The sequence below is a fragment of the Trichomycterus rosablanca genome, chromosome 16 (genome assembly GCF_030014385.1).
Source record: "Trichomycterus rosablanca isolate fTriRos1 chromosome 16, fTriRos1.hap1, whole genome shotgun sequence".
Lineage (NCBI taxonomy): Eukaryota > Metazoa > Chordata > Actinopteri > Siluriformes > Trichomycteridae > Trichomycterus > Trichomycterus rosablanca.
This window is the reverse complement of record NC_086003.1, coordinates 14,793,647-14,807,264: the sequence shown is the minus strand read 5'-3', so window position 1 is coordinate 14,807,264 and position 13,618 is coordinate 14,793,647. Positions and strand designations below refer to the sequence as shown.

The 13,618-nt window shown below is 40.7% G+C and overlaps 1 protein-coding gene across 1 annotated transcript; it reads left to right on the top strand.

Moving 5' to 3' along the window:
• Positions 1-959: 959 nt before the first annotated feature.
• endou2 (endonuclease, polyU-specific 2) lies at positions 960-10,860 on the top strand. The gene is made up of 6 exons (XM_063012012.1): positions 960-1,061; positions 5,548-5,644; positions 5,828-5,949; positions 7,171-7,283; positions 9,049-9,202; positions 10,536-10,860. The coding sequence occupies exons 1-6, from the start codon at positions 960-962 to the stop codon at positions 10,782-10,784; spliced, it is 837 nt and encodes a 278-aa protein (XP_062868082.1). The 3' UTR covers positions 10,785-10,860.
• The last annotated feature ends 2,758 nt before the right edge of the window (positions 10,861-13,618 follow it).

Here is a 13,618-nt window from a genome sequence, read left to right as displayed (position 1 = left end):
CACCATGTCAGTGTCACTGCAGTACTGAGAATGATCCACCACCCAAATAATACCTACTCTATAGTGGTCCTGTGGGGGTCCTGACCATTGAAGAACAGCATGAAAGGGGGCTAACAAAGCATGCAGAGAAACAGATGGACTGCAGTCAGTAATTGTAGAACTACAAAGTGCTCTTATATGGTAAGTGGAGCCGATAAAATGGACAGTGTGTGTAGAAACAAGGAGGTGTTTTTATTGTTATGGCTGATCGGTGTATATAACTGTTTACAAAGAAACGTCCATAATGTCTAAAATAAAGGAACTGCAGTTCCTGACCTTAACCCTGTTGAATACCACTGACCTCCTAAATACTTATTTAACTTGTAGAAAGCCTAAAGACTGGAGCATAAATGCTCTCATAGCCTCAAACCTCATATTAATGCCCATGGTTTTGAAATGGAATGTCCAAAAAGCTCCTGTTCAGGTATCCACATACATTCGGCTATGCATTGTATGTTACACATAGACCCCCTGTCATTATTGTGGGACATTCAAAAGCATCATGACCAAACCTTAATCCCTTTGGCTAGAGTTGCTGACATGTGCTAACCTTTTCGAATGGACTCTCTGCTCTTTTCTCTCTGCTGCTTCATGCACTAATGTATTTCCTATACAGTCAACATTCACTGATCACACACTCTTAAACCTGCGTGATTCTACAAGTTAGCATTAAAACTGTCTGCATCACTTGAGGTGAGTGGGTTTGGTTCTGAAGAACACTGCTGAAACTGTAGCTCAGTCATACGTAAATATTTGTCAGCGTCTTTATTATAATTTAGACAGAAATGTGTTTTGTTGATAATTATATAAATCTGTGTTGTTATATAACAATATTTGGTTGAATTGACAGATTCTGTTAATGTTTTGATTTTGCTTAAGTTAAACTCCATAACTGTAGTGAGTCCTTTAGTATAAACATCATGATCGAAAGTGACCCAGAGCTTTCAGCTATGGTGCAAGAACTTTGGGACAATGACATCAATCGCCTGAGACCCGGGACAGATTATCGAATATCTCTACAAGTAAGTACCTATGAGTATATGTATATATACTGTATATTTACATAATTCCTGTCCATTTTCCCCCATTTGTACTGTTGCTGTGTCATATAAACATATACATCCACCTTGTAAATGATGTCATGATAGACTGAACTATAGTGCCTGTTTAGCATATGGTAGCATTGGGCTAACAATCAAAAGATTGTCAGTTCGAATCCTGGCTCTACTATGCAGACACTGTTAGGCTCTCGAGGGGCGCGGTACAATGGCTGATGCTGAGCTCTGACCCCAGCTTCCAAGCTGGGATATACAGAAAAACATTTAATTGTAATGTACATGTGTATGTATATATGACAAATAAGGGCATCTTCTTCTATTCTATTTTATATACAGACAAAATATGTGAACACCTGACCATGAGGTTGTTGGACATCCCATTCCAAAGGCATTAATATAGAGTTATATTAATATATGGCCTACACTTTTCCAAGAACTATTTACAAAATTTGGAGAGAACATTCAGTTAAACAAGCATTTGTGAGATCAGACACTGTTGAATGCTGAAGGAGAAAGCCTAGCTTACAAAGTGTAAAACAGCATTTAAAAAAGTTGAGCTCTGTGCAGACCATTGGTGTTCCTCCAAACCAAACTTATTAGACCAAATCATTATGAGCCTTACTTTGTGCACAGGGACATAGTCAAGTTGTCTTATTTATCTATTAGCAAAGGATGTGGCTAAAACACTTGATTAGAAAATATGTCCTCATAATGTTGGTTAAATAGCATATATTTAAAGTCAAAGGTTCATTTGACATGCCATGTCAGTCTTGCAATTTCAATACTTTGTGTAACTCTTTATTCTAAGATTGCTTCAAATATGATTCACTATAGCTAGTGGCACATAAATATGGCTAGTTTGACTGTACCCATTAAAAAGCACATGAAACAGTGGTCTCTTGCCAAGGTTAGAAAGAAATTCCAAACTTTCGTCTTATGCTTAGAGGACAGTTTGGTCTGCAATTTGAAAAAAAAAAAAAACATTAAAGGAAAAACGACTGTCATCAATTTAAAGCTGATAGAAGATTGGTTACACTGTTCACTGTCAAGTAACTTCACATCACCATGGATTTAGAGGAAAAATACCTGCAAAAACATATTTTATGCAAGGCAACATCTAATTTCATGGTGCTGTAAAGCTTCACTGTGGACCATAAGACCCTTTATTGCTTACACTTTTTTATCATAATACATCTGAGCAAATTCTCACTGATCATTCTCACAGCATGAGTTGACAGTTTGGGTTTTTCTACTAGCCTTGGCAGGAGCCACCATTCCTTGTACTTTTTGTTAGCTGCAGTAAAACCAACTACAATAGGAGTTCTGGTGAACTACAGCTGTGCAGCTACAACAGTAGAAGTTAAGGTGAACTACAGCTGTGTAGCAACTACAATAGGAGTTCTGGTGAACCACAGTTGGTGGAATATAGCTGTGCAGCTACAACAGTAGAAGTTCAGGTAGACTACAGCTGGTGAAATACAGCTGTGCAGCTACAATAATAGAAATTCAGGTAGACTACAGCTGGTGGAATACAGTTGTGCAGCTACAACAGTAGAAATCCAGCTGAACTACAGCTGTGTAGCAACTACAGTAGGGGTTCTGGTGAACTACAGTTGGTGTAATATAGCTGTGCAGCTACAACAGTAGAAGTTCAGGTGAACTACAGCCATGTAGCAACTACAGTAGGAGTTCTGGTGAACTACAGTTGGTGGAATACAGTTGTGTAGCTACAATAATAGAAATTCAGGTGGACTACAGCTGGTGGAATACAGCTGTGCAGCTACAACAGTAGAAGTTCAGGTGAACTACAGCTGTGTAGCAACTACAATAGGTGTTCTGGTGAACTACAGTTGGTGGAATACAGCTGTGCAGCTACAATAATAGAAATTCAGGTGAACTACAGCTGTGTAGCAACTACAATAGGAGTTCTGGTGAACTACAGTTGGTGGAATATAGCTGTGCAGCTACAACAGTGGAAGTTTAGGTGAACTACAGCTGTGTAGCAACTACAGTAGGAGTTCTGGTGAACTACAGTTGGTAGAATATAGCTGTGCAGCTACAACAGTAGAAGTTCAGGTAGACTACAGCTGGTGGAATACAGCTGTGCAGCTACATTAACAGAAATTCAGGTGGACTACAGCTGGTGGAATACAGCTGTGCAGCTACAACAGTAGAAGTTTAGGTGAACTACAGCTGTGTAGCAACTACAGTAGGAGTTCTGGTGAACTACATTTGGTGGAATATAGCTGTGCAGCTGCAACAGTAGAAGTTCAGGGAGACTACAGCTGGTGGAATACAGCTGTGCAGCTACAATAATAGAAATTCAGGTAGACTACAGCTGGTGGAATACAGCTGTGCAGCTACAACAGTAGAAATCCAGGTGAACTACAGCTGTGTAGCAACTACAGTAGGAGTTCTGGTAAACTACAGTTGGTGGAATATAGCTGTGCAGCTACAACAGTAGAAGTTCAGGTGGACTACAGCTATGTAGCAACTACAGTAGGAGTTCTGGTGAACTACAGTTGGTGGAATACAGCTGTGCAGCTACAATAATAGAAATTTAGGTGGACTACAGCTGGTGGAATACAGCTGTGCAGCTACAACAGGAGAAGTTCAGGTGAACTACAGCTGTGTAGCAACTACAATAGGAGTTCTGGTGAACTACAGTTGGTGGAATACAGCTGTGCAGCTACAATAATAGAAATTCAGGTGGACTACAGCTGGTGGAATACAGCTGTGCAGCTACAACAGTAGAAGTTCAGGTGAACTACAGCTGTATAGCAACTACAATAGGTGTTCTGGTGAAATACAGTTGGTGGAATACAGCTGTGCAGCTACAATAATAGAAATTCAGGTGAACTACAGCTGTGTAGCAACTACAATAGGAGTTCTGGTGAACTACAGTTGGTGGAATATAGCTGTGCAGCTACAACAGTGGAAGTTTAGGTGAACTACAGCTGTGTAGCAACTACAGTAGGAGTTCTGGTGAACTACAGTTGGTAGAATATAGCTGTGCAGCTACAACAGTAGAAGTTCAGGTAGACTACAGCTGGTGGAATACAGCTGTGCAGCTACATTAACAGAAATTCAGGTGGACTACAGCTGGTGGAATACAGCTGTGCAGCTACAACAGTAGAAGTTTAGGTGAACTACAGCTGTGTAGCAACTACAGTAGGAGTTCTGGTGAACTACAGTTGGTGGAATATAGCTGTGCAGCTGCAACAGTAGAAGTTCAGGGAGACTACAGCTGGTGGAATACAGCTGTGCAGCTACAATAATAGAAATTCAGGTAGACTACAGCTGGTGGAATACAGCTGTGCAGCTACAACAGTAGAAATCCAGGTGAACTACAGCTGTGTAGCAACTACAGTAGGAGTTCTGGTAAACTACAGTTGGTGGAATATAGCTGTGCAGCTACAACAGTAGAAGTTCAGGTGGACTACAGCTATGTAGCAACTACAGTAGGAGTTCTGGTGAACTACAGTTGGTGGAATACAGCTGTGCAGCTACAACAGGAGAAGTTCAGGTGAACTACAGCTGTGTAGCAACTACAATAGGAGTTCTGGTGAACTACAGTTGGTGGAATATAGCTGTGCAGCTACAACAGTAGAAGTTCAGGTGGACTACAGCCATGTAGCAACTACAATAGGAGTTCTGGTGAACTACAGCTGTGCAGCTACAACAGTAGAAGTTCAGGTGAACTACAGCTGTGCAGCTACAACAATAGAAATTCAGGTGGACTACTGCTGGTGGAATACAGCTGTGCAGCTACAACAATAGAAATTCATGTGGACTACTGCTGGCAACTTGTTCTTTTTTTGTATAAATATAGCCGTAATTATATGGGCAAAGAACAAGTCACCAGCTGTAGGCTACCTGAACTCCAGTTGCAGTTGCTGCACAGGTCCAGAATCCTGGAACCTAAATTGTCATTGTTTGGAGTGTGTTGTTCCTGTCCACACAAAGCTTTACTCTGGTTACTTTGGTTTTTTTACACACACACACAAAAAAACATGCTGGTTATTATTTTACTTAGGTGTAAGAAAGTAGATTGGTGTCTGTTCCAATGTGTGTTCCTATCTTGTGCCCCACCTCTTGGTGCAGAACTGGCCTACACCTACCATTCAATATCACATTCAGTTATATTTACACTGGAATAAATACAAAAGGCTAGTCAGAAAGCACTTACTACTGTGCTACTGTGACTGCTCAGTAGATTACAGCAGTCGATTCTTCTTTATGACTTTGTCTATTACATTTACATTTTCAGCATTTAGCAGACGCTTTTATCCAAAGCGACTTACACAATGAGCAATTGAGGGTTAAGGGCCTTGCTCAGGGACCCAACAGTGGCAACTTGGTGGTGGCGAGGCTTGAACCGGCAACCTTCTGTTTACTAGTCCAGTACCTTAACCACTGAGCTATCACTGGCCCTAATTGTCTATTACAGGGAAAAGCACTGAACACCACTGATGGGAGTGAAATACCTGGCGTTCCCTTGTTCACTTATGTGGATGAGTCCATCTTCAGAAAAGAGACGTTCCTGGGTAAAGACTAGATCTTGCTATCACTGTTCATCTGTTTCATCCAAAACGTTCTATTTCATGCACTTTAGGTTAATAAAACATGTTTTTTGTTTAAAATACATAAAACAGTAGAAATGTATGAATAATGAGAAACATAAAAAGAAAGGTTAAAAAACATAATACAGTAGTTTTGTAACTTTTCAGCCTTCATTTCTCTCCTGGATAATTACGAGAGTGATGCTGGTGAACCAGAGGTTGTTACCCCAGAGGAGGAGGCAGAGATTTACAGGTTTCTAGATGCCGTCATAAAGACTCCTGCAATGAAGGTAATACATAGAGTGACTAAAAATCGGTTGTGAGAAAGGCCTTCTCATTCAACATCAGCAAAAATTCCCAGACAGAAATGCACCTGAGCGGTGTGTGGAGTTTTTTCCCCCCCCTTTTTCTCCCCCTTTAGCGCATTCAATTGTTCAATTTGCATCGTGCTTCCTCTCTGTCTATGCCGAACCCTGCCTTGACAGAGGAGATCGAAGCTAACCCATATCCCCTCCGAAACATGAGCAGCAGCCGGATGCATTTTTGCCACCTGCACATTGATGAGTTTGGCGCCACCTAGCGTTGCATGCAGAGAGACACACCCTAAGGGCACTCTTCCTCATCTCTGTGCAGGCGCCTCTAATCAGCCGGCAGAGGTCGTAATCGCATTCTGACAGAGAGAGACCCACATCCGGTTCTTTGTCCCACCCCCCCACTGAGCAACCGGCCAATCGTTGCTCATACAGCCACTCAGCTTCGACCGGTGAAGCAGAGCTGGATTCGATACTATGTACTCAGAATCCAGCCCTGGTTGCAGCGTGTCTATTTTACCGCTGCGCCACCTGAGCGGCCTGTGTGTGGAGTTTTCTGTGCCAAAAACAAAAAGGACCATTAGTGGAGAGATGCAAAAGCCAACATCTGTCATGGCTTAATCAGTGCCCATGGCATGTGTTACTTGCATATGTGTGAAAAGCATCATTGACACAAAAGCATATATTAAGATATTAGTGAGACACATGCTGCCATCAGAGAGACGTCTTGGTTATTTTAGCAAGACAATGTCAGGCCTCCCTTATACTGCACAACCTCCAACAGCGTGGCTTAACAGACACAGAGTGCATGTGCTTGACTAGCCTGCCTGCAGTCCAGATCTGTCTCCTATTGAAAATGTATGTAGAGAATCAGTGACCATGGATTGTTGACCAGCTGAAGTCTTGTCTAGAAATGGGTTAAAATTTTACTTGTAAAACTGCAAAAATTAGGATCCTACGTTTTTAAATGATTAAACAAGTGTAATTAATAGGAAATATGATGTAACACAGTGCTAAACATGTCTCTGTCTCAACTTTTATTAAGTGTGTTAAAGATGTTAAATTTTACATTATGAAATACTATTAATACTCTTAGCCATTTGTATAGGTAATAACTAGGTAAGCCTTCACATGAAACGATTTTTAACACGTTGGCAAATTTGTGATAATTTTTGTTTTATGCTCCTTTATTGATCTCAGATTGTCCATAAGTATTTAGAGAAGAAGAATCTTTCTCCAGTGGATGCAGATGCATTCAAGAATCAGCTGTACCACATCTGGTTTGAGCTGTATGCCAGGAAAGGATCCATCAGGTACGGATAAATAAACCACAAAAGCCAAACAGGCATGTGCATTAAAAATAATGTAGGATTAGTCATGTTTTTGTACATTAAGAACTACAGTGGTGTTCAAAAAAATAGCAGTCCAACACCATTAACCTGATAAATCACTGTTTTTAGTAGAAATGCTATTTCTACATAGCAAATAATTTACTTGAAAGTGTAGTAGAGTAATGAAAACAAAACAAACCCAACAATTAGGACATGCATGCCGCTCATTCTGAGTAATTGAAGCATTGATTAAAAGGGGGTTGTTTAAAATAATAGCAGTGAGGAGTTCAATTGGTGAGGTCATTCATTCTGCAGAAGAACGAGTGTCAATTTTGGCCCTTATTTAAGGTAGGAGGGTGGCAAATGTTGCACAGGTTGGTCATAGCGCATTTCCTTTTGAAATACTGGGTAAAATGGGTTGTTCCAGACATTGTTCTGATGAACAGCATACTTTGATTAAAAAGTTGATTGTAGAGGGAAAAAACATACAGAGAAGTGCAGCAAATTATAGGCTGCTCAGCTAAAATGATCTCAAATGCCTTGAAGTGACAACCAAAACCTGAAAGACGCAGAAGGAAGTGTGGAACTACTGTTCAAAGGATCGAAGAATAGCCAAAATGGCCAATGATCACCTCCAGAAGGATCAAAGGAACATCTGAAGTTACCAGTGAGTACAGAAGATGATTAAGTGAAGCCAATTTACCAGCAAGAACTCCTTGCAAAGTCCCGTTGTTAAGAAAAAAACGTGTCCTGAATGGGTTCAAATTTGCCAAAGAAACAAATTGACTGACCCAAAGAGAAATGGCTCAACATTTTGTGGACTGGTGAAAGCAAAATTGTTCCTTTTGGGTCTAGTGGCCGTAGACAGTATGTCTGACGCCCCTTGAGCACTGAATTCGAGCCAAAGTTCACTGTGAAGACAGTAAAGCATGGTGGTACAAAATGATGATATGGGGATGTTTTTCATACCATGGTGTTACACCTATTTATCGCATACGAGGGATCATGGCTCAGTTTGAATATATCAGAATACTTGAGGAGATCATGTTGCCCTGTGTTGAGGAAGAAATGTCCTTAAAATGGGTGTTTTAACATGACAATGACCCAAAACATCTTGGTTACAGACAAACAAGACTGAGGTAATAGAGTGACCAGCCCAATCCCCTGACTTCAATCCCAGAGAGAACTTGTGGGCTGATATCTGAAACGTGTTTTTTGGAGGCAAAACCCAAAAATGCAGAAGAACTGTGGAATGTAGTCTAATCATCCTGGACTGGAATACCTGTTCAGAGGTGCCAGAAGTTGGTCGACTCCATTCAACACAGATCTCAGAAACAATTGTTATGCCACTAAATATTAGTTCAGTAATTTAAAGTAAAGTGAAACCTCAAACATGTTTTTCAGTTTATAGATAATCTTTTGATAATAATGAGTTTTTAAAGAAAAATGCTGGCACTGCTATTATTTTGAACAGCCTAATATTCATTTTTCTTAACTTTTTGTAAAGGATTAACACAAACTGGCAAAATTTTGTTAATGTTTTAATTTAGAATTGAAAGTGTAGTATTTTCAGTGCATTTGCATTTATGGAAATAAAAGTTGTTATAATGATTTTGTGCTTTATTTGCTTTTTTAAAATCACTGCTATTTTTTTGAACACCACTGTAAATGGTGTAGTTTTATATTAGGAACTAAAGAGTGTGTTATAGACAGTTTCCTTCATTCTGTTTCTCACTCTGTCTACAAGACCAGACTCCTCAGGGTTTGAGCATGTGTTTGTAGGTGAAACTAGAGGTGGACACACTGTTATTGGATTCCACAACTGGATACAGCTGTATCTGCAAGAGAAGCTTGGCCACATTGACTACAAAGGTTACAGTGTACAAGTCAACTCTCCTCAGGTTGGTTTCTGATATTTTGATCTAGCAGAACAACACAAATGATTTATGTAAGCTTAAAATAAGTATCATTACTCTAGTAGTCCTGTTTATTAGTTTCTAAAATTCACTTATTCATTAATTGTCTGTTATACCACTGCTTACCCTGGTCAGGGTCATGGTGAGTTTTATTCACTGGGTGAAAGGCATGAAACGTCTCCAGTCCATCACAGGGCACTCAAACCTAGGGGGACTTTTGTATCTCCAGTAAACCTGACTGCATGTCTTTGAACTGTGGGAGCAAACCCGAGCACCTAGAGGAAACCCACACAGACACAGGGAGAACATGCAAACTCCACACCAAAAAGCATCCAGTCTGCCCAATAATTGCCTTTGGTCTTAACATTGCTTACAAGTTGCTCCTGATGTGCGGGTAGAGTTGGAGAGTTTGACTTTGTAGACGAACTCAAAAAATGTCGATTCTTGGATTTTGATACTTGACCAGGTTTGATTGATTTCTGACTCAGGCTTAAGGACTTTTCTGTGTCTGAGGCCAGATGGTGATGTAACTTATTGCAGCTGCGACAAAGATTAGTGAAAATGCTGACACAGGTAGTGGAGGAACACAATGTGCATAGCTTTATCCTCCATACATGTTACATGTTTTTTTGTATTTCCTGTTTATACACTTCCCCCCCAACCTAGTTGTATTCAATTACCCGATCATATTTCGCCTCTATTGCTTTAGAACTCCAGTCCTCACCGAGCGAGTCACATCAGTTACACATCCCCTCTGACACGTGTGCAGAACTGATGCCAGGCGAGTTAATTTGGGGATCCGTTTCATGCACGAGAGTCATGCATCAATCTACCACCATCCCCTTTCTCACTGTACAGGCACCATCGATCAACCAGTAGTGGCCACAATTGCAGCAGTTATGAGTGAATTCTCTTCTGCCTCGTCTGCAGCCTTGTCCCTTACAAACACAGCCAATCGTGTGTCCGTGTTAGCGCCCGGCCGGCTGATAGCAGAGCTGAGATTCAAACTTGAGAGCTTGAGATCTCAGCACTGGTGGGCTAGTGTATTATATGGCTGCTCCACTCAAGCGCCCCCATGTTTATATCTGTGTATATTGTGTATATTGTATATTGTGTAAAATCATTCAGTGTTTAATATACAATAACAGAAGCAATCAAAACGGGGGCACTTACTTTTTTACCCCATGGCTTATTCATTTCAAATAGTCCTTTACCATCTATTAACCACACATGTATAAATAAAACCTTTTAAAAATATTTTCCACACAGCTAAACACAATGCTGGTTTTAAAAATACTGATAAAAATGTTGTTCACAGCCGGACGAGAACAAACACATCTTGGCCCTGCAGTTCAGCTGGAAGAATGGCATCAAGCCCAAAGGGAGCATCTTCATCGGTGTGAGCCCGGAGTTTGAATTTGCCCTGTACACCCTGTGTTTCCTTACATCTCCCAACGAACGAGTCAAAGTATCTTTCAGCCTGTACGATGTGGAGATTGTCTGCCACCACTATAACCAAAAGCACATAGGGACAACGTACCCTGTTTTAGTCAGATACAGTGAGTAGGAGGAACTCTTTCTTATGGGTTATGAGTTTTGCCTTTTATATTTTTATCTAATAGAGAAATATCAACAATAAATACTGAAGAAATGATTAACAGTCTTTTTTTTCTTTTACAAATCAACATATACTTGTACTGGCATTAATGATAAAATACAGACAGATAAGAAAGAACTTGAATAAATCCAGTGGAGAAACATATTGTGCATATATGCTTTACAGAGGTGTAACTTTACTTCAGCAGTTACATAATACCATATTATGTGTGCATAGATGAAAATGTCTAACAACGTTTATTCCACTTCACATTTAGAAAAGAAAGGTCATCTGTCTGTGAGCTAAAGCTGAGGCATAATTGTGTTATGCAGTCAAATGGTGATGCAAGACACAACTGCAAGTTAACATTTAAATAAACAGGTTTTTTTTGTTTTGCCAAAGCCTAGTCCTAATCCCAACTTAAACCCTAACTTTAAGAAACAAGCAGTTCATGGGCAAAAATCCAGCAGTGTGTTTGATTTAAAATGTATCCACAGCACTGTGAGAGATTAATATGAAATGACTTTTAGTTGCAGTCTGTGATTCTGAAGGAGGTGCAACTATTTATTAACTATTAATCATCATTATGATTTCACAAGAGTAATATAGGCATTGGATAACTTTGTCCCTTAAATGTAATGATGTTTTACACATACAAAGTTACAAAGGCAATAAAACTGGGCCAACTGTGTGTGTGTGTGTGTGTCCATCCTGTATGTATATGTTTGTCAGAGTCCATCGTGTGTGTGTGTCAGAGTCCATCATGTATGCATGTGTGTGTGTGTGTGTCAGAGTCCATCATGTGTGTGTGTGTGTGTGTGTGTCAGAGTCCATTGTGTGTGTGTGTCAGAGTCCAACGTGTGTGTCAGTTCATCATGTATGTATGTATTTATGTATGTGTGTGTGTCAGAGTTCAATGTGTGTCAGAGTTTATCGTATGTATGTATTTATGTGTGTGTGTGTGTCAGAGTTCAACGTGTGTGTCAGAGTCAATCATGTGTGTCAGAGTCCATCATGTGTGTGTCAGAGTCCACCATGTGTGTGTGTGTCTGTCAGAGTCCATCGTGTGTGTGTCAGAGTCCATCATGTATGCATTTGTGTGTGTCAGAGTCCAACGTGTGTGTGTCAGAGTTCATCATGTGTGTGTCAGAGTCCATCATGCATGCATTTGTGTGTGTCAGAGTCCAACGTGTGTGTCAGAGTTCATCATGTGTGTGTCAGAGTCCATCATGTATGCATGTGTGTGTGTGTGTCAGAGTCATGTATGCATGTGTGTGTGTCAGAGTCCACCATGTGTGTGTGTGTGTGTCAAAGTCCATCATGTATGTATGTATTTATGTATGTCAGAGTCCATCATGTGTGTGTCAAAGTCCACCATGTGTGTGTCAGAGTCCATCATGTATGTATGTATTTATGTATGTCAGAGTCCACCATGTGTGTGTCAAAGTCCACCATGTGTGTGTCAGAGTCCATCATGTATGCATGTGTGTGTGTGTCAGAGTCATGTATGCATGTGTGTGTGTCAGAGTCCACCATGTGTGTGTGTGTCAGAGTCCATCATGCAACTATTTATTAACTATTAATCATCATTATGATTTCACAAGAGTAATATAGGCATTGGATAACTTTGTCCCTTAAATGTAATGATGTTTTACACATACAAAGTTACAAAGGCAATAAAACTGGGCCAACTGTGTGTGTGTGTGTGTGTCCATCCTGTATGTATATGTTTGTCAGAGTCCATCGTGTGTGTGTGTCAGAGTCCATCATGTATGCATGTGTGTGTGTGTGTGTGTGTGTGTCAGAGTCCATCATGTGTGTGTGTGTGTGTGTGTGTCAGAGTCCATTGTGTGTGTGTGTCAGAGTCCAACGTGTGTGTCAGAGTTCATCATGTATGTATGTATTTATGTATGTGTGTGTGTCAGAGTTCAATGTGTGTCAGAGTTTATCGTATGTATGTATTTATGTGTGTGTGTGTGTCAGAGTTCAACGTGTGTGTCAGAGTCAATCATGTGTGTCAGAGTCCATCATGTGTGTGTCAGAGTCCACCATGTGTGTGTGTGTCTGTCAGAGTCCATCGTGTGTGTGTCAGAGTCCATCGTGTGTGTGTCAGAGTCCATCATGTATGCATTTGTGTGTGTCAGAGTCCAACGTGTGTGTGTCAGAGTTCATCATGTGTGTGTCAGAGTCCATCATGCATGCATTTGTGTGTGTCAGAGTCCAACGTGTGTGTGTCAGAGTTCATCATGTGTGTGTCAGAGTCCATCATGTATGCATGTGTGTGTGTGTGTCAGAGTCATGTATGCATGTGTGTGTGTCAGAGTCCACCATGTGTGTGTGTGTGTGTGTCAAAGTCCATCATGTATGTATGTATTTATGTATGTCAGAGTCCATCATGTGTGTGTCAAAGTCCACCATGTGTGTGTCAGAGTCCATCATGTATGTATGTATTTATGTATGTCAGAGTCCATCATGTGTGTGTCAAAGTCCACCATGTGTGTGTCAGAGTCCATCATGTATGCATGTGTGTGTGTGTCAGTCATGTATGCATGTGTGTGTGTCAGAGTCCACCATGTGTGTGTGTGTCAGAGTCCATCATGTATGCATGCATGTGTGTGTCAGAGTCCATCATGTATGCATGCATGTGTGTGTGTCAGAGTCCATCATGTATGCATGTGTGTGTCAGAGTCCACCATGTGTGTGTGTGTGTGTGTGTGTGTCAGAGTCCATCATGTATGCATGTGTGTGTGTGTCAGAGTCCATCATGTATGCATGTGTGTGTGTCAGAGTCCATCATGTATGCA

Bases quoted from the DNA above. Each gene is read 5' to 3' on its own strand.
- endou2 (XM_063012012.1), top strand. From the start codon at position 960: ATGATCGAAAGTGACCCAGAGCTTTCAGCTATGGTGCAAGAACTTTGG. The intron at 1,062-5,547 runs GTAAGTACCTAT...TGTCTATTACAG, and splicing joins ATTATCGAATATCTCTACAA to GGAAAAGCACTGAACACCAC. The intron at 5,950-7,170 runs GTAATACATAGA...TATTGATCTCAG, and splicing joins TAAAGACTCCTGCAATGAAG to ATTGTCCATAAGTATTTAGA.